This window comes from Cheilinus undulatus, linkage group 11, assembly GCF_018320785.1.
Source record: "Cheilinus undulatus linkage group 11, ASM1832078v1, whole genome shotgun sequence".
In the NCBI taxonomy this organism is placed as follows: domain Eukaryota; kingdom Metazoa; phylum Chordata; class Actinopteri; order Labriformes; family Labridae; genus Cheilinus; species Cheilinus undulatus.
Genome location: NC_054875.1, coordinates 37,903,829 through 37,928,301, shown reverse-complemented (window position 1 = coordinate 37,928,301; position 24,473 = coordinate 37,903,829). Strand labels below are relative to the sequence as shown.

Sequence of the window (24,473 nt, the reverse complement as noted above, 5' to 3'; positions counted from 1 at the left end):
CACACAGATTCATATTTCACGTGTCTGCTGTCATCACAGGCGGGGACACGCGTGCATCACTTTGCATTATCGCCACTTCATGTTCATTTCAGATCCACTTGCACACTGATCGATCCCCACCAGGCGTTTGAAATTTATTGAATAATTCAAACAAATTGAAAGCCTGCCGTGCAGACTGGCCTGTAGTCTGTGTCAATAGGGCAGTGTGGTCAGCGGGGGGAATCGATCAGTGATCCTGTGGGGAGGATTGAGCCACTCAAAGAGGGATATTGAGGTTAGAGCAAAGGATGCATGACGGTAGTATGGCTCAGTTTGGCGTTAGTGATGTGCTGCTCTCCTGGGTTTGACAGTACAGATCCTGTGTTTGAATAAATGTGGAGCTATAGTGAGGGTGTGGCTGTCTCTGGATCCCTGAAGTGTTTATGAAAAGCAGCTTATGTATGCACTATAAGAAATGAAGAACCTGCATAGGATTGGATTTGAAATCTTCAGGGAATAATCTTTGCAGCAAGGAATGTTATATAGACTTATGGCAAGCATTAGCTATAACTTTTATGAAAAATATCCCAATGAAGTAAGTAGATTTTTTAAGGAAAGTTTGTTTGCATCACATTCATGACCCAGGCACTACAGAGTAAAAAAACTAGATAACTCCCATAGGGCAGTGACAGACCTTTATATTGGAGGCCCAACAACATATGCAGGGGCAGCATGAAGTATGCCCCTAATCATATCTACTCTGTAAATGACACCTTCATATTGATGTTATGTTCTTGTGTCGAGATTTTTTTTCCAGTTACAGAGTGCTCAAAGTTAAAGGAAAGCTACCAGGTGTAACCTTGCCAACAGATGGCTTGGCCAGATTCCATGTCTGCCATCAGGCAATCTTGCAAAGCCTCAAGCTGAAACACTTACACCTTTCCTGAGAATAACCAGACTAATCATTCTTTGATGAGAAGCAGGTGGTGGCAGCAAGTGTGGTTTAGTTTTAATGCAAGCCTGCAAACAATTAATCTTACAAATCACATGGATTAGCCAGATTCTGTGTCTGTCATCAGGTGAATCCATCCTGCAAAGCTCCGGTCTGAAACGTTGTGCCAGGTCTGGAAACGAACCTGACCAATCAGTATTATTTTAAGAGAACGAGGCAGTAGCTGCAGTCGGGGTGTAGTTGTACTCAAAGAAGATAGCAATGGCTGCCGCCAGCTTAGTGTTTTGCTTGGACATAACTATAGTATAGCAGCAGTTTTATCAGAGCTGGACCAAATGTCTTTATTAAATAACGAGCAAGGCGTATCACTGAAAGCTTTTCATGTTGGAAAATATGTTTTTGCACTTCTCCTGACCTGCTTTTGCATGAGTTTTATCCATCAACAAGTTCCACTAAACCGTGACTGCACCTATCTGCTAAGCTCAGGCTTCAACTGGAGCTGTGCATGCCTGCTACCTGCATCCCCATGAGTTTGCTATTGGCACGAGAACAGTTTAGCTGCACTGTAAGCCAGTATATACACTAGCACTTGATGTAGCAATTAGTTTGGCTGTAGCTGCACTATAGCGGCAGTTTTGGCCCTGTTCAGAACAGGGCCAAAATTCTTTATTAGATAAAGACCAAGGTGCAGCAATGAAAGCCAGAGTCGGTTGTCTCACAATCAGAAGTTTGTGGGTTCACTCCCCAGCTTGTGCAGTCACATGTCGATATGTCCTTGGGCAAGACACTTAACCCCAATTTGCTTGCACTGCTGTGTCCGTGGTGTGTAAATGGGTACGGAAGTGTACGAATGGGATTAGCTAATACTGATGGCCAATTCTCCATAGTAACCTCTGCTATCAGTGAATGAATGTGTCAGTGAATGAGTGGGAGTGGGTAAATGTGACCTGCAGTGTTTACCATTTACTTCCCCTGACCTTCTTTGGCTTGAGTTTTATCCATCAACAAGTTCCACTAAACTGTGACTGCACCTGCCTGTTAAGCTCAGACTTCTACTGAAGCTGTGCATGCCTCTGCCTCATTTTGTCTTGTTGCTCTAATAGGCCTGTAATGAATGTGACGGACAGCACATTTGGAGAGATTTTTGAAAAGTCTTGCCCTTTCCCAACTGCCTTTTCTGGAAAGTTTCCCAGATGAATGTAAAATATTTCCCATGTAGTGGATATATGAAACAACCATCTGTCATGTCAGGATAGTAAACAATGGCTGCCAGTGAAGAACAGATGGAGCTTTAACAGCAGTTTTATCAGAATGTACAACATTTCTTTATTAAAATAGGAGTAAAGAATCACACTGAAAGCTTTTGTTGGTGTAAAGACATTTTTGCTCTTAGAGTTAAATGTCCCTACTGGCTCCAGTGATAGTAAACAGCGATATCAACTGCCTTGTGTGATGCACAGTCTACACCTAGGGGCGGTGCATGCCTATTATAGCATGTTATTTGTTGCTCTTATTGGCCTGTAATGACTGGGTCAGATAGAACGTCCATCCAGTTTCTTTTTAAAGGTTCTGCCCTTCTCTAACACTGTGTATGGACTCTTGCCAAGGAGGATGTGAGATTTATCCCTAAATTATGGAAATGTGAAAGTCTTTCTGATGTGCCAGGTTAAATAAGGTGGTTAGCACAAGGTAAATGACAAAGTTTAGAAAATCCTGATTTATACTTCTGCTCTGAATCTACTTTGTTGAATATGCTGAAGGTTTGCTGAACCCTGAACCTGTGCAGGAGCTTACACACATACACTGACGTGCACCTCCCGAAAAATGTAGCAATGTGTCAAAGAGGTGCAACATCTGAATATAGAAGTAAATTTCCTCATCCATGTCTCAATGTTCAAAGAAATGGGAAAAATGACCCTGTCCTCTGCCTCAGCCAAATAAGTGGCCATACTTTCATCTCCTCTGATGTCTCCTCTCTTCTTATTTGCAAAAAATGCAACATTCTCAACTGCTGCTTGATATTTATTGTCGCCAACCTCAACTCAATACCAGTCACCATGATTTCCTGTGCACAAACAAGCAGGCAACACCACAGGACTGGAATAGAAATCATACTGCCAACAAGCCTATAGGTGGAGCATTGCTAAGCTACAGAGACATACCAATGCATAAGCTGTGCTCACACCAGTGTAGGTACCAATGGTGTAGCTATGATGCATTGGACATAGAAGTAAGTACTTTCAGAGAGAAGCCACAGGGTTGTCCTCAGGTACTCTCATTAGAGCCAAGGATAGGGTGAAAATTTCTAAATGTTTCTATGATGAATACCCTGATTGTCAAATACACTTTAGTGTTTCATTGGCTCTAGCGAAGGTGCATGAAGATATCTCTTGGCTCTCCTCCTAAAATCTCTCAAGGACTTGTGAAGATGATGTATGAATAGAAGTCACAACATAAAGTTCCAACTGAATAAAACGTGCTGCAGTAAAATGTGACAAGCAGCCTTAGCCAAACAAGTGGATTCAAACACAAGTTACACCTCTGATTGGGCAGATAGCCGAGCTCTGTTGCGCCTGGGGTGGTCAGGTTACATAGTGAGAGGTGGGGGCAAGGCCACTCTGGGATGATTCCTGGAAATGCCTCTGTCTTTACACTAGTAAAATCAATGTTAGTTAGCTCAGCTTGAATGCAGATTGTGTACTCTAGCTTTTTGAGTCATGTTCACACACATATTGTAGTCTGCTTTGGTTTTTGTTCACGCTGACACCACACATTCCTGTTGTGCATCTTTTACTACCTCCAATGGTGATGAATCAAAGGTGTTACAACTTTGTGCATAATAGTCGCAGGAGAAGCATAGCACGAGTGTGAATATCCCACCTCAAACTGGCATCATGAGCACCGAAAACAGTTGTGCAGACCCCTGGCAAAGACCAATATCAGGCCCATCCCTATTTAGCCAAAAGGATCATCTTTTTTCCGGTAACAAAGCCAGAGAACTACAGGACATACCCAAACATGCAACATAAATATCCAAATACCCAACAGTCCTTTCTCATCAAGAGCATCTTAACTCAAACTGACCACAAGTCTCTAGGCCAAGCAAAATTTATAAAAATATGCAAATATATGCTCACCATTGGTGCAATTTATTCTTCTGCCACAAATCATGCTGCTTTAGTTATTGCATGCTATTTGAACAAAGACAGTTAATGTCTTCATTTTGCCTCACTGTAATTTGCTTGATATGAAGATGTTTGGATCTTTTTGAAGGGCTTGGACCCTAAAGTAGGGACCAGGTGTCCTCACTGGGGACTTTATTTGATAATCAAAAACTATTTTGATGCTGTTTCATTCACTTTTGGCCCATTGGATCACTAAAACTTTTCAAGATGCATACCTCAGTTTTGATGCACATCTACATAATGGCGATAGATGAGACCCTGGCAATTGTCTCAGTGTTGGTTGTGGTAAAACAAGCCTATGGTCCCAGGCTAACTCTAAATGTGTCTCTGGTTTTCCAATAGAAAAATCAATAACGACTGCAAATCCCGGTACGATTCATAGAGGGGTTTATTTTTGGCTAAAAGGAAGTTTGTATCCTCCACTTTCAGCCAGGTTTAAAATAAGGATGCATGTTACTATCAGCATGATATCGTTATATACAGATATGAAAATTCCTGCCAATATTTACAAGCGATATTTTTGCTTTAATGGTCACATTATGCAAAATACACTTTTTCAGGCTTTTCTAGCAAAATTATGTGCCCCTGGTCTGTCCACAATCCCCCCAGGAATCAGAACAAACCCCCACCACCACCACCTTTTAGAAAATGAGTGCTGAAACAAGCTGTTCCCAGATTTTTCCCTCATGATGTCATGTAGGGAGTTAGCACCGCCCCCAGGTTCAGTTTGAAAGAAAGTTCCGCCCTCCTCTCCTGATCCTGCTGTCAGCCACATCCATTTCCTGAGAGGGCCGGAGTCAGGGGCGGAGTCAGACAGCTCATTAACATTTAAAGTCACAGACACAGAAACAGCTCGTTCCGAGCAGGGCTGAAGCAGAGGGTTCTAAGTCATGCAAAATACAATACTGGAGTGTTTTTTCTACAACAAACTTCACAAGCATGTTTTGGGGACCTCTGAGACCAATATAAACTCGTCTTAAAGGGGTCAAATATATGACTCTGCCTATATCAGCTGTAAATATTGGCTGTACAAACTAATTGGTGGAGTTTTAAGCTAGACCAGCAGATTTACGTCAGTTGATGTCTTTGTCACTGTCATCATCCCTTAATCTTTAGAGAACATTTTTACGGACTGAACTTGTTAATTTGTTCATCCTCAAACTTTAAAGTGTGTGTTTTAAGGACTGAGGTTTTAGGTTTGAACTACATTTAAATATCTGTATAGATATCAGTATCAGCTAAAATGAATCTGAAATTACTGGCAGATCAGTTATCAGCAAAAATCCAATATTTTGCATCCCTAACTTTAAACAAGATTTCCAAATTTTGTACTCTTTGCTTTACTCTGCAGAACGACAGTAAAAAAATAGTACGCAAGTCTCAAATTATAATTGAAGTAAAACACTCACATTAGAACATAACAGAAAAATATATTATTGCATATTTTTGCATGCAAAGGCAGATATTTGTCTTACATGTTCCAAATATATCATTTAAAACATCAGATAATGCATTTAAACAAGGTGGCTTTTCAAAGCTAGCTACTATTTTAGTATTAAAAACACTGAAAACTACACACTCAAGAGCTGCATTAAAGGAGGGCATCTCATGGTAAATTCTGAAGTGGTGTCAAACGAGGATATAAAGTGGTATGTGCAGTATGATTCAGCAGTCTGACTTTAAAGTGTCCTTACTGATTAAGATATCTAATGGGAACTAGGACAAACCATTTAAAAATCCTTTACCATCGAGGCTAAAGGCCACTGCTCTGCCTAAGACACCAGCAACATTTCCCGAGGCAATTCTTTGTACCGTCCTCTTTCTTGATCTCAAACTGAGTGACCTTTTCTAACTCAATGTTCTCCTGCATCTGTTCGATTGTAGGAAACAAGATGGGAGTGACCCCCGGATTTCTGCAGCACTAGAGCCCCAGCTGTTCCAGCCGACTCTCCCGTATAGCAGCTCTCCGTTCCACAAGGTAGGAGGAGAACGAGGAGGAGGGGGCTGCACTCTGAACTCTGACTTTATCTGATGGACCTCAGTGTGACCTCTGTGTGTGATCTTTGTTTGGTGTCACCGCTCATTTCATCCCTACACCTGCTTCTCTTCCGGTTGCTGCCTGGATTCAGTCTCTCACACGTGTTTTACAGTAGTCCTGGAGCTATTCCCTTTGGTGTTACTTTGATTTTTTTTTATCCTTGTCTGCCTTTGTGTGACTTTTATAATTACAATGCATGCTGCTTTGTGTCTGGGATGATTATATTTGGCTCATTCAATCAGCACAAATCTATTTTTAGCCAGAAAATCACAGCATGACGCTGACATTTTTCTCAATCCAAGCCCTACACCTCGATTTAATTAAAGCAAACAAAACAACCTGAGAAATCAGCATTTTTATCAGGAAGACAAAACCTCTCAGACTCCCCATCATCATTTGGGAAACAAAATTGGAAAGATGTTAATGTTTAACCACTTTTTATGTTTGTTTCAGTTGTTTTCCAGCAGCATTAGCCAGATTTAGTTAAGTACAACTTCTCCTGGCGTTTTAAAAATTGATCAAATATGCAGATTTCTGTTTCTCCAAATAGCTGCAATCATTTTAGACATAAGCTGATGGTTTTTCTGCAGCATTGTTTGATTTTGTTCTTTTCAAGATCATTAAAATAGTTTCCAGTGATTTTTCCATCTGCTCAGCTTCATCTTTTATGACATTTTTAGGGAAAAACACATGAAAAAAACAAATTGCTGCAATTATGCATATGAGATATCTAAAAAGAAGCAGTACTTGAAAGGATTTAAGAGGCAATTAGATCAATAAATCTATTTAGATTGCAAAAGCACCTCTCAAACCCTTTCAGAGTCTTTATTCCTGCCTTTTGGTGCCACTTATCTCTTTAAATTAGTGAATAACATTAAAAAAACTCTGCTGGGATATTTCAGGATCATAGAGATGGAACTCAGCTGAGCTCGGCGGTGTTTTAAAGCGGATACAATCTCTCCCACGTCAGACTGGTTTCATAAAGTCTCTCACACTTTGACAGAGGCATACACAGAGAGCAGAGGGAGCGCAAACAGTAAGGGATTATGGGAGAAGTCAGAGATTGGGTTGTTAAATCGTCACTTTCAATCCCTGCACCACAAACCATCTGTAGCTACTGGTTACAGTTAGACGAACATGAGGAGAGGATTTGTGAAACTTCTGTGTGGCTGCAGGTTTGCATGTCATAGAGGCACAAGATGAAGGTATTTCAGACGGGACTTTAAGACTTTTCTTTGCATTTTAAGCGGGAAACAGCAGGAAAAATGCAAAACATCTGAGACTGTGAGATGTTTGTAAGACTTCCTGCACTTTAAAGGGTTTCAGCAGCAGTTATATTTAAAATTTGATCTGTGACCTCGTTTTTATTCACCCGTCTTTGGATAACGGATATTGAGGGGCAGTATGGTAATGTGCTGTACTCCAGTATGATAAGGGCTTAGTGGGGCAACACTCAGAGGAGTATATCGCTTTAATCAGAGCCCTGCGAAAACCAGGTCAATCTGCAATTAACCCCAGCAGGTCTTATGGTCACTGCCTAATTCAAGCCATAGTGCTGCCCTGTCATATTCACATTCTGATGCATTTATGAGAGGGCAAATATGTTGTAGAGTTTGCCACAGTTTGTCTTAAATGTTTGTTAAATATAATCCATATATCAGGACGTGACATTTCTGCTAGTACAGCTTTGCACATATAAAGCGGACATGGTTTACTGGTGCTTCAGTTTTAACTGTTATTTTGGGATCTTCAGAGTTGGCACACAACTGAAGGCATCTCTATTGTCTGTTTCTCGTAGTATGATCGCAAACTTGGAACCCACCACCCACCATGTGATTTCACATCACATTACAACATTGTAAAAGAAACAGCAGGGGCTCCACATGCACACACACATTGCTCTGCTCTCCCCCGCTGACTGCTCCATCTCACAGTGATTCCGCTCTGACACCTCTTATGCTAAAGGTGGTAGAAACTTGGTGTCACTATTACGCCTCTGTGACATTCATACTGATAGAAAGATGTTTCAAGTGTGTGTACCACCCCTTGAATTGGAAATATAAAGAAGATAATACTTTCAGGGACTGATGGGTGATTTTTATAAGAGCTTCCTTTGAAAGTAGCGACATGTAATAAAGGACTTTTGGCCAAGAAATCTTTTCCAGTGCTTTGATATTGGTTAGTGTTACTGGAGGAGTGAGAAAGGAGTTTATGAGTGTAAAGATGATGTTTACAAAGGGATAATTAGCTGCATTTGCATGTAGACATCTGCTTAAAGACATTGATTTAAGCTAAGCTTACTAGACAAACTAGTAAGACCCTGAAAAGCCCAAATGATCTTGGATCAAAAGCTGAAAAAAGCACAGAATATGCAAATAAGACAAAACTATAAGATAGCACAGTCAATTTTTCTAATTGAGAAAGCACTAAATACAAGAGGAGGCTTAGTGTTTCTTATCTTCCTCTTGTCTTTTTCCTGTCTTTTTATTGAATCATTTTTCTTAATTTTACACTTTTTAAGGCAATTTTTTTTGCAAATAAAAAAAAAGGGTCATGCACAACATGCATGGTTGATATTGGTATGTGCATTTCTGTGTACATGGGGACTGCTGTCTATTTTCTTAATAATTACATTTGTAGGCAGCTACATGTTTGCAGCACTTCAGTCCAAGACATTTTTTTTTTCAAAGGGCAAAATAAAGTGTAATGAATCCTTCCATATGGTATCGTATCATATCCTATCATACGTGTCGCATGGAGTGTGTTGAATCTTATCTTAACATATTGTAACATATATCGTATCGTAACTTATCATATCATATAGTATTTTACTATATTGTGTCACATATCGCATCGTATCATATACTGTATCACATCATATCATAACACATCATAACGTATCGTATCATATCGTATCCTACCCTTTTGTATCCTACTTTATTTTATCATATTGTTTTGTACCGTATCGTACATCGTTTATCGTATCGTAGCATATTGTATCATTTGGCTTGTATCGCATAACACTGAATAGCATCACATCCTGTTGTTTGGTGGCATGGTGTGGTGTGTCAGTTGTGTTGTGGGTGTCGCGTTTGTCTCATTGTGTTGCATCACATCATATCGTATCCTATTCTATCCTATTTCCATCCTATTCTGTTCTAGCCTATCCTACTACATACTATTATAGTATAATGTATTATAGCAGATTGTATCATAGTATATTATTTGGTTTGCTATTTATCATAGCTCATCAAACCATATCCTATTGTTGTGGGACGTGGCATCAGTTTATATTCTAACCTATCCTACTCTATCCTATCTTAATTCATCCTTTCATAATGTACTGTACTATAGCATATCATATTATACTCTATCATATCCTATTGAATTGTATCATATTTTATTATATTGTATCATATTGTATCCTACCCTATCCTATCCTATTTTGATTTATCCAATCATAGTATATTGTACTTTAGGGTATGTTATCATACCATGTTGCAGTGTTTCCCAAATTTTTTCCTGGTGTCCCACTTTTTACAAGGCTCAAGCCATCACCACCCAGCAACTTTGTTTTCCACTAAAGGTTGATGCTAGCTTTGATTAAGACTCAAACTGGTCCTGACCTGGCTCTTTCTGTTTTTAAAGCCAGGCAGAAGCAAATTTACCTCTTTTACATTGGCTTTCTTTAAATGCTTGACGCCCTGGGCCCTCAGTAGTTGTCTGCATTTCTTTTTATTAGCTAAGCATCAATAACTGTGACTTTAGCTCTTTTGCCATCCAATGTTAGTAGAGTCTTGTTTTGTTTTTATTGTGGTGGAGAGGGTAAATGTTACAGAATAAAGTTCCCCATGTGGCTATAATATTTACTGCAGAAACAAACATCACATTGAATACTGCAGCAAAGACATTATGAAAACCCCAAAAAATCTTCTTTGACTCAACTTTGAGCCCCAACTCAGACTTGGGAGATAAATGCAGAATTACTTTATGGTCCTCGCCGACCCTAGGTCAGTGCTCGGGCCCTAATTATATCGCGCCTTACTGTACCGTACCTTATCTTATCCTATTGTATCGAATCGTAGTGTATCGTATGGTACTGTGCCATTTCAAGTCATATTGTATCTTATTATATTGTCTTATAATGTATCATAATGTTTTGTATCCTTTCTTATCCTATCATAGTGTGTTGTACTTTTGCCCATTGTATAGTATTGGTATGGTGTTGCATGGTATAGTATTTTATCTTATCCATTATAGTATCTTGTATTAAACCAGATTGTATCTTTTGGTTTTGCAATCCTCCCAAAAGAAGACATTCTAAGATACTCCAACACCTTTTCTGAATTTTAAAAACAGCAGCCTTGTGATTCATATCTCATTTGGTATTCTTGTACTATTTCATCTTGCTTCGGGCTCAGTCTTAAATTATAATTCTTGTTGTAAGAGTCCAAACAACCTTAAACTAATGGCAACAAAATAGGAAATTATGATCCACACCTTGCATGAATTCGAATAACATGAAAAAGTCAAGTCTGCGACATGTGTCTGATGATCATTGAGCTGGCTGGAGATATAATGAGTTTTGTAAGTGTTCACAGAGCTGCACCTGAGCAGTGTGGAGGAGGGGAGAGGTCTCAGGCATTTAATTTTCCTCTTGTCATAATGACGATCCTATTAGCTCTGATAATGGAAGGTCTCGGCTCTAACTCCTGTAGTGCATGCAAGACTGACTCCCAGTGGATTTGCAGTCCGTCTTTTTCCTGTCTGCAAAATGTTTGCATGCTACAATGATTGTTTTTGTCTTATAAGATTGCTTTTTGTCTTTCTTGCAGATGCTGTGTCCCTTTAGATTTATTTTAAGACTTTTCTCTTCCTTTATCTTGGTTCGTAGGAGTTTATTATGGTTGAAAATCTCATCATGTAGATCCTCTCTTAAGAGGAGATTGTTGAAAGACTTGTCTATTAGAGTGGAAGAGTTGGACTCCACCTCCTGCTACCTGTCAGTCAAAGTCAAGACAGGGTTGTAAAATAGACAGCAGAGGATGATGTATGGTTTGGATGTCTTCCTGTGATGCTTCAGAGAGAGAGAAAGACAGAGACAAAGAGGGATCAGCAGACCTCTGTAGGATTATTACTCCACAATTTGAGCTCTATCAGAAGCCTTTACATGCAACCTGAGACTGCTGATAGTTTTGTGTTTACAGAAGAAGACACTCCGCAACAGCCTGCGGATCTTGCCTTTAACTCCGTGTGATCCAGCTTTTTGTCAGTCATGGTTGCGGTTAGCAGAGATGCGGCTTTACCTCAGCTGTCACAGTGGGAATCAGCGAACGAGTTTCATCCGAGCCTGTAGAAGTCCGTCAAGTCGAAACACCTCTTAAAGAAGCAGGACGCTCTTTGCAAAATGGCTAGAAATCATGACAACTACCTCAATACTCCAACGGTGACAAAGGCACGCTGGAGGAAGCCTATTTATGTAAGTAGCTCCATTTCAGAAACATGAAAGCTGGGAAAACCTTGCTAGGGAGCAAAACTATAAAGGGTAACTATGTCTCCAAATTGAGATTAAAGGTGTGAAAGCAAAACCTGACAGAGTGATGGACAGTGATGGAAATGTATGACTGTATGGGAGTTTTAAAACAGGAAATATTTCAGCAACATACTTCTACTTTTTTGTGCTTTATGCCACAAGTTGTGATCTTCGGCTCGTGCATTTGTTCTTAAACTCCAGAGATGATACCGCAGCACCTCTTGTTCTAATCTTTGCTTCATGTGGCTGCAACTGCTGTTATTTACTTTCAGGGTTTGAGACAGACTCCTGTTTGCACATGGTGGAGGACTTTACTCAAACTCACACAGAAAGCTAAGATTGCTTTGTAAACATGCTGTTTGACTGTGTCAGGCTTTACTGGCTCAGCCTTTCAGCTGTCACTTCACCACTTCAGAACCATGTTACCACAGACTGCTGTAATCCAGCTTTATTGTGCTTGTTAGATCAGTCATGATCAAATGATGCATGGTGTTTTGCATGAGAAAAATTGAAAGGACAATACTCCCCGCAGCTGTGTTTAGGATCTGAAGAGTGAAGCAGGTGTACAACGTGGAAAAACCGGTCGGTCACTATGACACTGTGATAGTGGGGTAGAGACGGGAGATCACATGATTCAATCAGGTGAAATGACAATCAAATAAACAGAAGTGAACTTTGGCGGCATGTGTGCCATGAGACCAGCGTGTTTGTGCTTTACAAACTTTGTTGAAGTACATTAGTCAGTTTGTTTTGTGTCATTACACACCATTTGACCCAAATGTTTGACTAATGTTCATCCTCTCATTACAGTAAACACTGCTGTAAAGCTTAATGTGAGGGGCGTTTGCTGGTAATGAAACATTCCTACATTTAAAAACAATATTTTTGGGCTTTTTGCTTTTATTTTGATGGGATAGCTGAAAAGAGACAGGAAATATGGGGAGAGTGTGGGGAAGGACATGTGCCAAACAGCGCCAGGGTTGTGGACTGATCCTGTGACCAGTGTGTCATTGACTTTACCCTCTGTACTGTAAATGACTGCCTGCTCTACCAACTGAAGTAAAACCTGCATCCGAAGCAGACTTGAATTTCTGTTGATTGCTCCAAGGCTCTGTTTACTAGGGCTGACCCCCTTCACTGAGTTGGTGAGTTGATGATCTGACCAAAATCCCATTGACTGGACCTCCACGCAGAGACATAGAGATGTTGGGGGTAGCAGAGGGAGTGAGAAAAGGGAGCACCCAGCAGAAGGAACAAGAGAGACAGAGTATGCCGTGGTGGGCAATCGATGTAGAGAGAGGGAAACAAAAGGAGCAGTGACACAAAATGTGTTAATTTCAGGTTGTTCTACAGCGGTTAGGCTCTAACAAATCACATTCACAAATGGACACAAAGGTCCATGATTTTGTTTGTGTTGGCTCTCCCTCTCAGCCTCTGCCTGGCTGCCTGTTTAATTCACTGGTCGGCAAATAGGGCTTAAGTTTGAATATGTCCATTTATCATCTAATTAGAATGCACATGTGAATGTTAATTTCTGTTACAGTCAGATAGAGAGACAGCAATACCTCATGACCCCTGAAAATCTTTATTGACATCCCAACACAGCAATATTGTGTAAATTAAACTCCTATAGTGTTAAAGTCAACATTCTCCCTTAAAGGGTCAGAGTTAAATGTACACTTTGGAAAGTGTTAACCCTCTGAGACTGATGTCACATACAACAAGCAGTGGTACAGATTATCTAAAGTTAAATAATCGTAAATCATCGCCACATACATTTTTTTTCCCTCTGGGAGCTCTGTTTTGCTGTTCTAATGATGCTATCCATGTTTTTTCATACATTTTTCTATCATTCCTGCTGCTAGGTTTAGCATTAGCCATCATAATGTCTCCCACAATGCATTGTTACGGGCTGTGACAACCAATGACAGGCATGACGTGCTTTGCCAAACAGCGCATGCTTCAAAACTTTGAAACGGGATGCGACAGCCTGAGGAGTTTTTAATGTAGAGAAAGAGACACAGAGAGGCTGTGATGTGTCCTTCCGTGTCACTGCCGACAGGACTGAAAAGAAGTGACCTCCAAAAAGCACAAGGACTTTTTTTTTTGTAAATATGTGAATTTTTTGAAGACATTCTGTCAAAGAATGATTGTTTATTTCACTCTTTGGTCCCCAAGAGATGGGAAAATAAGTTTTTGCAAAAAAAGTTTTCATCATTGTTTACTGAGTTTCAATTATGTATAGTTTTTTTAAATTTTGTCTTTATAATCCCATAACTTTTTAAAAATTCAAGCAACATTACTTCAGCACACATGTTCTGAAAGACCAGGTTTACCTGAAAAGGGGAAGTTTAGAGCTTTTCTAGGGTTTCACAGGGTTGATGTTTTATAAGCTTTTCAAGACAAAAAGTCCAGGTGAGACACAGTGGTTAAAAAAACAGTATAGGGCTCAGAGGGTTTATAATTTAACTCTCTTGTAGTGTTAGTTTTTGACACTAAATGTGTTTTTTTACACATTAAAGTGAACTTTTAACACAACATTGTGTAATATCCCTTTCCTGTGATTTTTTTCATTCAGAAGACCAATCACTTGGTCAGTGCATAGGTGTAATTTCATTTGACTAAGTTGTACGTTGATTGCACCCACAATGCACTTAGGGGATACACGTACTAAGCACAGATTGCAAATTGTAGCCTCAGTTTCCTCTTTTCACCTGACATGATTTTGGTCTTCTGCTGCTATAGCCCATCTGCTCAAGGTCTGACTAAATGCCTTGGTTGCTGCCATGTGATTGGCTGTTAAGTTATTTGTGTTGAATTGCATTACCTCTAATACCAGCCGTTGAGCAGGTGTACCTAGTTACCTTGTTAAAGGAGATCACAGGAGAAGATGACTTCACTGGTCCTTTATGATACATTTTGATAAAAAGTCAGGAAAAAATGAAAGTGATAACAACAGAAGAGCTGTTCCTGCTTAGAGATCACGCCGTTCTTTAGAGAGAACAGCAGATGTCCACGGGCTCTGATGAATAGTGATTATGTTTTCCTGAGGGCACAGTGGAGCAGACAGTAGTACCTGCTGTAAACACACACAGAAACCAAACGGAGGAAAGGTAAACAAAACACAAGGGTCAGAATGACAGTTTTCTGTTACATTGCCAAAGCTCAAATCTAATCAAGTGTTAATTTCACTTCTTGTCTTGTCAGAAGTGGTCTTTAAACTTATAAGGTCCAGTTAAACCTCTTCTTTTAAGATATTTTATGTAAAATTGTTCAGTTAAGTCATTTTTTTCTCAGCTGTAGCTTAGTGGGACAGTCTGTTGTCTCTCAGCTGGAAGGTTGGGGGTTCAATCCCCATCTCCTGTGCATTACAAACAATGGTGTTTAAATGCTAATGAATAGTCTGAGCAAATACTGAAAGACTCCTAAAATAGCAACCTTCAGCCACTAACTGTGTCAATGTGATGGAAATGGTTCAGTGTGGCTTGTGGTGCAAAAAGAGCCAGATGTCCAGAAAAGCTCTAAACAAGCTCAGGTCCATTATCAAGAGCTCCTCTGTAAATTTCTTCTCATCTCTACAGTCTGTAATGTTACTGCTGTGTCCTGTGGCCTGAATGTCTTTAGCCAAACTATCACTAAACTAACATCTGTCAATTATTTACACCACAGAAATGAATGGAGAAGGATGCTGAAGTGCACAGCTTGTAAAACATTAGCTCATTTAGAGATATGGAGTGTTTTCTTGCAGTCATTAGGTTCTGTTATCATGTGCCAACAAAATTGAACCAATATGTTGTAAAATCATTTTTCATGTTTATTGTATAAGAAGTTGGGACTTGGCCCTAAAAGCCCCTTTTATACTAGCCATTTTTGGTTAGTTTGTCTCATTGCAAGACAATCAGCAACAGCACTTTGCTTGCCAAAATCACAGATTTTTTAACATATTAGAAGCAATTCAGGTATTATTTCTATTCTTTATGCATCCTGATGTTAGACATTTATCTGGTCTTGTTTGCTGAATATGAATATGTTATAGTTATGCTTTTTCATATTTTGAAATAAATACTGAATTTTTTTTTTCAATATGCATAAGGTTTAATAAGATCTTTGATCTGCACAACAGAAAAAACAAATTCCCAGAAAAAGCAATGTTTTTTTTAAATGCATTCTTAAAAGTTCTTAAAAAATGGGATAAGGACAAACAGACTCACTTTAAAAAAAAAAAATTAACATAAGTAGGATTTTCTGTCACCAACCTCATGGAGGTTCATGAAGGATGAAAACATCTTTAAGAAATGAGAAAGCTCTGGAGACACTAGTGCAGTGGTTTTCAGTTAGTTTAACCTCCACCACCTCCTTCATAAAAATCACGACCTTAATCTCTGATCCTTTTATTTATTCAGTGAAAATGTTGAGGTTTGGATCTCAGAGAAAACTGTCTGAAAAACAGACCTAAAAAGTATTAAAAGCACATTACTGTAGTTCAGAATCTCCAAGAGGAAATGCATGCATACAATTTGATCTTACTCCATATTTCATGATAATGTGTTAATTCTGTAATTTCCTGTGATCTTGAGGAATTATTTCATCAACACAGATTTGCATAATTTGTTATTTAGAGACAACGAGCTGGATAAGACAAAATCTGAACAAAACAACCAAAGTTTACTCCTTTTCATGTGGAAATGAAGTAAAAGAACATGAATGCATGTAAATGGGGCAGCCGTGGCTCAGTAGTTTGAGTTTGTCTTCTCCACTGATCGGTCAGTGTTGGGAATCCCAGCTGCTGTGGTTACATGTCAATATTTCTTCAGCCCTAAAATGCTCCCACTGTTGTGTCAGTGGCGTGTAAATGTGGATGTGTATGAATGGGATTATCCTGTGTTCAAACCAAATGCAAATGATCACCTTTTAGTGTGTATCTGAATGCTTGCATGTAGAGAGTTTACTTGCTTGATTTTTTAAAAATTTGCATGAATAACTTGCTCCACTCAGTGTCAAATCAAGAGCCCACAAGAGGTGAGAGGGGGAGGGGCTGCCCTTACCAGCATGACCAAACATGACTTAGCTTGACCATATTGTGAGGATTGCTGCTTCACATCTGCTGTGACTGAGTGAAAAATAAAACTTTTCCCGTCTGACCAGGCAATCCCAGCTCCTTACTCGCTCTCCTTCAAGGGAGCTCCTTTTTACTCGTGTGCCGGTAGAACAGGCAGGTTAAGTCGAATAGCTCGGGGTAGGCATTTTCAAACTACACAAGTTCCTCCTCCATTTTATGGTTGAATGTATCTCCTCCCCTCCAGGCTAGTCCTGAGGAGATCCTCTGGTGACATATAGGGAACACGTCACCAGAAGATTTCCATGCTGATTGGTCATCGCAGCGCGAGTGATTTACTAGCATTCTGATTTTTCAACTCTCGCATATAAGCGAATGGTGCAAAGTACTTGCTCAATTCACGCAATTCACTTAAACGTTCGTGCCACCTGAGGCAAACTTCTGTCTTCTTGCATTTTTACATTAGCTTTACATGTAATCAACTCCTGCGAATGATTTTATCTGGTGTGAACACAACAATAGTTAATGCTAGGGCTGTCAAGATTAATCCCATTAGTCATGATCAATTCAGGCCAACAGTTGGTGCACAATTTTTTTTTGGGAACTGGTATTAATCACATGTTTTATTGTCTCTTTCAGCACACTTTGGTTAAGACACATCAGCTTCTCCCTGCTGCCACAGTGATGTAAAATAAGTCCACCTCTGCTCATTAATGACACTTTTCACTTTTAAAAGTCTCAGACAGTTCAGGTGGACGAGTCTAAAGTCATCTAAACTTTGTGATATCAAACAATGACCATTTTACTGTTCCCTTCTTTCCTTTTCAATCAATAACAAGTTCCTTTTTCCATGGTTTAATCCATGTTATAATCTTCAGTCTTCCTAACTTCCTATATCTATATAAGAAGTCAATCGCCCTTAGTTTAAGACAGTAGAAACATCACCCAAAAACAGTTTTGAATGCAAGATTGTGAAATTTTAAAACCTGATAAAAGGATACAGTGGGTTGTAATAACCAATGAACTTCTTAGATTAGTCATGATTAAAATTTCTAATCTTTTGACAGCCCTAGTTAATAATGGCCACTCTACATACCAGCCTGCACTATCAGTAAGTGAATGTGGAGTGAATGGGTGTGACCCGAACTGTAAAAATCACTTAGAGTAGTCACACCATTAAAAAAGCTCAAATCTGTATAGTTTTTCATGTATGTCATAGACGTTTTGCCGCATTTTGTCCAGGCTCAAATTTGCACTGCCAGAGCTGAAAACAGCTCTGCAACCCTCTTTTGGTTCCCAGTTTCGAACCACTTTTTTTGAGAAAGACATTCTCTAAACTACAAGCATTGCTGGAGTTTTGTGATTTCCTTAAGAAATGATTAAACCTAACAGCACGATAAATGAACTCAAACATGTCATGTTGCTCTCCTCTCTGCAGACTCCAGGTTTATTTGAAATGATTGAAAGGATGCAGGTAAGATGACACGCTGATCTTTGAATTTTAAGACACTTCTAAGCTGCTCTCGCCAAACGACTAACCAGCAGTCTGTGTGACTTTCTCTAACTCTGCAGAAGAGCTGTGGGAGCGTTGTTTGTGTGTCTCGGTGTTTCTATTAACATTCTGGTTCCTCGCACACTTTAACTTCATTATCTCCTCAAGAACTGTTGCCTGATCTCTTAAAGCTTTAGACGGATGCATATTCTAAGCACGCAAACTCATGAGTAAGAGTTTTATGATGGAGCTTTTTAAGACTTAGATTAATTACACACCATAAAAAAGCTTTCAGGGGTACAAACATCTTTCATATCCGACAGCTTAGGTCTACTGAATATTCTAACTGGATATATTCCTCTGTCGCAGGGGCCGCACTGTTTTTCCCACATTTTATCGATATGATGTATCACCTTCCTGGACACCAGGCGCCGTCGCCGCTTTGATTTAGTATCTCTGCATCTCTTTTTCTTGCTTCCTTTTCATTCTTTTTTACACATGCACACCTCGGGTCCTATGGGTGCTTCAGTTTTGTTTAGCTTAGCATTTTTTTAATCCATTTGGGTCTCATTAACACACTTCTGTGTGCTAACAGACTTCCCGGTCTCTCCCTCGCTCTTTAGCATCCTTTAATTGTATCAGCTCTGTCTCTGTGCGTGTCATGTAACTTTCCATCTGTCCCTTTGTGACTTTGCTTTGCTGCCTGCTGCAGACCTCTTGGGAAAAAAGTGTTGTTATGTAATAACACTCATAATTGACATCCCCTTTGTCTCATTTCTGTTATTTAGAGTATTACACTGCTTTTTAAGATATTTTTGCACACCTTATCAATGAAAAGTATTTATATTTAGGGATTTCTGTTGCTTTTTTTGCACACAACCAGCTGCTCTTCTGATGACTGACTTTGCACCTTCTCTCTCTCCTTATCTCCATGTCTCCTCTCATAGGGCAAAAGGATGGATGAGCAGAGATGCACATTTCCTCCCCCACTAAAGGTGCGAGTCTCCTTGTACAGATACACTGTTTCTCACTTGATACAGCCATTGTCTCCAGCATATCTTGCTTCCCCAGACATGCTGATTACTCCTGCTCACAGCAGCACAGTATTATTCATAATGCAGAGCAAGGCTCTCAAGTCCTGCCATCATTTTTACACCCGCAGAGATAGTTCGTGCAACCTCGAATGCTCTGCACAAGAAGAAACAGCAAAATCATAGAGACTCAGGCTCTAATTGGATATTCTGATGTAATACAGTGTTTTAAATCATCAGTTTGCAAATAATGGCAACACTTTGATTAAATGATGCATCGATTCCTTGTTTTGATTGCATAACAGTAAGTCTTATGCAATAAGACTGAAGCAGTGTCCTTCGGGATTATAGGGTTGAACTGTGGCTATTTTTATTCTTTGATGAGAAAACAAAGCTTTTTTTCTCTCTTTGCTTTCAGACTGAGGAGGACTACATCCCATACCCCAGTGTGCATGAGGTAGGATGATGATAATGTGCTGCACTGGCACTTTTCTTTTTAAAATCACACTATTCAATTTTTCTGTTTCTCAATGCTTTGCATTTTGTTTCAGGTGTTGGGCAGGAAAAGCCCCTTCCCTCTCATCCTCCTGCCTCAGTTCGGGGGTTACTGGATCGAAGGGACGAACCATGAGCTGAGTGACACCCTGGACACAGAACAGCTGCAGCCTCTTTCTCCAGATGTACGGACCAAGCTGGAATGTAACACGACAGCTACCATCTACAGGAAGGACTTCCTCGGCAAGGTTAGCTTCTTAATGCAAATATTAGGAACAAAACAGTCAACACAGAGTGTGGATTAGACAAGGCTTCACTGATTAGGCTGACAGCAGAGGGGGAAAATGTAGAAATTTCACATGAAGTGTCCATCTGTTATCTATTCATCCATGCATTATCAGATAAAGCCAACACTAGCTGTCATTAGGTGAAAGGTGGGCTACTCACTCACATCTATGGGCAATTTAGAACCACCTCCAAACCAAGGAGGCCAGAATACCTGGAGAGAACCCACAACATGCAAAATCTGCATAGAAGGACACCTGTCTGTCCAGAGATTTGAACCAGGAACCTTTTTGTTGTAAGGTGATGGTGTTAACCATCGGACCTATGCAGCCCTTGGATTCAAACATGGAGTCTGCTAACTTTGAGGCAGCAGTGCTAACATGACTTGCACGATAATTTAATAAAATATGTAAAACTAAATCACACAAGTTATCACATGACACAATTTTTCTTTCTCTGTGATGCTTATTTACCACCTTATTCTGCATGGGCCTTATTCCTGAAACCATAAAAAGGGCCCGATTGTAGTGTGAGTCCTTATATAGATACAGATTTTAGAGTTTTTGCCTATTTTTCTTGTAATAACATCAGAACAACTTCTGGAGACCCGCTGCAAAAACTCCTAGATGCTCTTTCCAGGTCCGCTGTTCACATTTCTTGAATTAAGAAGACTTTTAAGACCAAACCCTCCAAGCAGCATATTTACTAAACTTTGTATCACCTTCTTCTTTGAAAGTAGGTTTTTGACGTAATGAGGAAAAAAACTGGCACTGCTGATGCAAAGTGATCTCTGCACGTCTGCTACTCATCCTCACCGATCTGTTTATCATAAATGATAAATAAGCCAGATCTGCAATACGTGCTTCCATGCTGCATTGATAAGGGTATTCTTTTGTGATTATATTGTCCAGGTGGCACATAGCCTACTGTTTATCTTACCTTTAAGGTATTGACTCTACCATCATTACACCGCCTAGTTTACAGCCAATAATCTGTAACTTTGCAGACTTGTAAAAGGAGTAAGAAATTACAACCTTTTGAGCTCTTTAATATGCTTGCAGTAAGACAGGCAGGGCAATACAGTGGTAGGAACAACTGTTTCATCCATAAATTAAACAGAATAGGAATGTTTCCATAAAGTAAATGCTGTCCCACCCTTTGAATTAGCTAGCTATACATGCCAGTGGCTCTTCTGCATGTTTCTCTGACCAGAATGACATCAAAAGGAAAGGGAACTGCAGCATTTTTTCTAATTACTGGTTACATTTAAAAAGTAATGTAACTGTGGATTACTTCAATTGCAGAATTTATGTGGAATGTTAATCTACAACAAAAAAATAATCCAAGTACTCTAATGGACTACTCTGTATCTCATTAACCCCTACACTGCTTGTTTATGCTTCGCTTTCAAACAACACTGTGGATACTCTCCAAAAGCCCTGCATGTTTAGTGCACAGTGATCTCTGCGCGTCTGCTCCTCATCCTCACTGATCTGTTTATCATCAACAATAAATAGGCCAGATCCATAATACGTGCTTCCATGCTGCATTTATTAGGATCTTATGTGAACAGATTCTGTCATTAAAACAACTCAGAACTGTAGTTTGAACAGAGTCGGTGCTAGAACAAATAAGGTGGGGGAGCATTAAGGCAACTGTGAAGGGGCATAAACTGCCATTCATAAATCTATGATATCCGTTCTTATGTTTGCCATTGACAGCACAGCCAGTGTCCCTTCAAAACACATGCACACACAATACACTGTACCGCACTCAACTTATTAAATAATCACAAAACCCAAGCCATCAAGTTATTCAGTTTTACCTTTAAAATAGCTGGAGGCTGCGAGTATTACTGCTGAAACACACAAGAACACTGTCCCTTGACTCCCATGTGCATTTTTGTGTCAGGTCTCTTTAACCAGCCTGTGCTTTCTTTTGTGGGGCATCGTGCGTCTGTGGTCCAAAAATATGCTTCTCAGAGTGGAGAATGAATTCTTACACAGCATTTTTGAACACAGTCAGTACACTGGCCAATGCAGTCAGCTGTGTGTGGCACTGTGTCATGATGTGCTGTATTTTACTGATTGTTTCTGTGTGCTAAAAAAATGTATTTAGCGATGCCATACCATGTCTTAATCAAGACAGAGGCTCAGAGGCGATCCTGTAAGGCCTGTAATGTGATTCCTGATCTTTACGGCAAGAAAAGTGTCACTTTTGGGATTCAGTGCAAAAAGCACACTAGTCAGTGGTGAGCTGCACTAATTTATTCTGAAATCCAGCTCTGCCATCGCATCAGTCGTGCTGAAATACAGCCTCTGGAGTCCTGCAGAGTGTGCGGAGTGAGATGAGGGGGGTCATAAAGGGGGGGCATGGCCTGCGAATGCCCCCCCCCATTATGCCGACGCTGAGTTCAAAGCTTTAGTGATAAAAGCCAGCCTATTTTAAAAAAAGGTACAGATTACATCAAGCTTTGGCTGATTGACACAAGTAATGATATGAAATTGACCAAGTTTGGAGAGAACGTGCACAGGCTCGGTAGAGATGGGCTAGGACTTTTGGGCCTGATCTTAAGCTGGGCATACACTGTGACCATCACGGATGATTTATCTGCTCACACTATACGGTCCGATGGTCTTGCCCGATCTGAGTGCTCACACTGTACGAGTGAAGTCGGTACGGGCGGGGCCAAAAATCTGCAGAGATCCTTTTTAAAAAGTGTCACACACTGAGGGTGAAGTATTTCCAGTCATATCCTCTCTCGCTCCCGCTTTCTCTCTCTCCCTCTCTCTCTCTCTCTCTCTCTCCCTCTCTCACTATCTCTCTCTATTCCACACACACAAACAGCATCACCATCCGTGTCAGCTGCAGGTCCACAGGTAGGAATGTTTCCTGCTCGTGTATACCCTTTGTCAAAGTGGGGGTGGAGGGGCATCAGAAAGTGATTCCAGCTGTTGTCATGGTAATTGAGGACATTGTCTGACAGTTTACAAAGGAAAGAAATCCCCCAAAGTTGTTTATTCTGCTTGCTTTTCTGCTCTCACTGTGAAGTGTCTGGAGTCGTATGACCAAAACATCAAACATGCCAGAAATCCATCCTACCAGTTGGGAGCAGCCCTGTACACAGCTGGAGAAATGAGTGAAAGTGAGTCATGTGACTCAAAATTTGTGGCTGAATCAGACAAAAACCACACAGTGTATACCCGGCTTTATCTGTTCTTGGGAACAGCAGCTTTGAAAACTTCCTAATTTTAGAGCAGCTAAATATGATTTAATTGACAACACTTTTTAAGAACTGCACTTTTTTTCAGGAAACTGTAATTTATGCATTTAGTGTATATCTTTAAATTTTTGACTTTGATTGTACTGTACATCATTTTATTGTCCCCATTGTTATATGGCATTACTTTTAATGTAACTACAAGAGCACTTTTAGTGAAAAGTAACTTGTTATGCTATTGTATCACATTCTGAGAAAAGTAAGAGTCCTCTTGCATGACCAAAATTTAAAACCCTTTCGTGACTGGGTGGGTATATTGTCCAGATGGCACATAGCCTACTGTAAATCTGACTTTACTGTATTGACTCTACCATCATTGCACAGCCTAGTTATCTGTAACTTTGGAGACTTATAAAAGGAATAACAGACATTATGACCTTTCCAGCTCTACAATGGGGATGTTTTAACAAAGCAAATGCTGTCCTTCCTGTTATCACTAGTTAAATTGGCTAGCTATGCATGCCAGTGAAAACAATTGCACATTTACCTGACCAGAATTACAACAAAAGGAAAAGGGAACAACAGGTTACCTTTGAAAAAGGAACTAAACAGTGGATTATTTCAGTTGCAGAACTAATGTGGTGTGTTAATCATTGCAACAAACAACAATATCCGTGACTTCAGTAGATTACTTTGCAGCACACTACCCCCTACACTGCGTGTTCATGCTTTGTTTTCAAACTTCAGTTTGTTCACAGTCATTCCCATAACTCTTCTTCATGGTAACAGTCATGCAATTATGTTGACAGGAACATCAGATAATTTTGTTTATTCAGCCATTAAGTCAGTTCTGCATGATTTTAAAGGTGTTTTCTTTGCTTTCACAATGACAATCCTTCAGTAACACACATCAAGGCCTTCATTAGAACAGCTTCCTTCCTCTGCAGATGAGCCTCGTTACTCACGCAGAATATTTCACAATCAATTTCACTTCTTGCTCATTACAGTAATGAAATGAATCAGCAGCGAGTGAATCCCAGCCGAGGAAACCACTCACAGCAGCCACCCTCACTGTTTCCCACCTCGTACTCTGCAGCTAATGAAGATGCATTAGCCTGTGCCACCTGTTCATACACACGCATAATATGAACAAATTTGATCTGAGCAGAAAGAAAAGAAGAGAAAGGTCTCGGATTGGAAAGATAAT

The 24,473-nt window shown here is 39.9% G+C and overlaps 1 protein-coding gene across 15 annotated transcripts in view; it reads left to right on the top strand.

The window, feature by feature from the left end:
• The window catches only part of rap1gapa (RAP1 GTPase activating protein a), a 131,075-nt gene that overhangs the window by 81,899 nt on the left and 24,703 nt on the right, over positions 1-24,473 (top strand). For 13 of the 15 annotated variants that reach the window (XM_041799533.1, XM_041799536.1, XM_041799532.1 and 10 more), the window contains 5 exons: positions 6,001-6,094; positions 18,182-18,217; positions 19,183-19,230; positions 19,685-19,723; positions 19,818-20,009. In XM_041799533.1, the coding sequence (XP_041655467.1) occupies positions 18,200-18,217; positions 19,183-19,230; positions 19,685-19,723; positions 19,818-20,009 (297 nt within the window). In that variant the 5' untranslated portion in view covers positions 6,001-6,094; positions 18,182-18,199. The remainder of the gene's footprint in view (positions 1-6,000; positions 6,095-18,181; positions 18,218-19,182; positions 19,231-19,684; positions 19,724-19,817; positions 20,010-24,473) is intronic. The other 2 variants (XM_041799528.1, XM_041799537.1) reach the window with 1 other exon arrangement.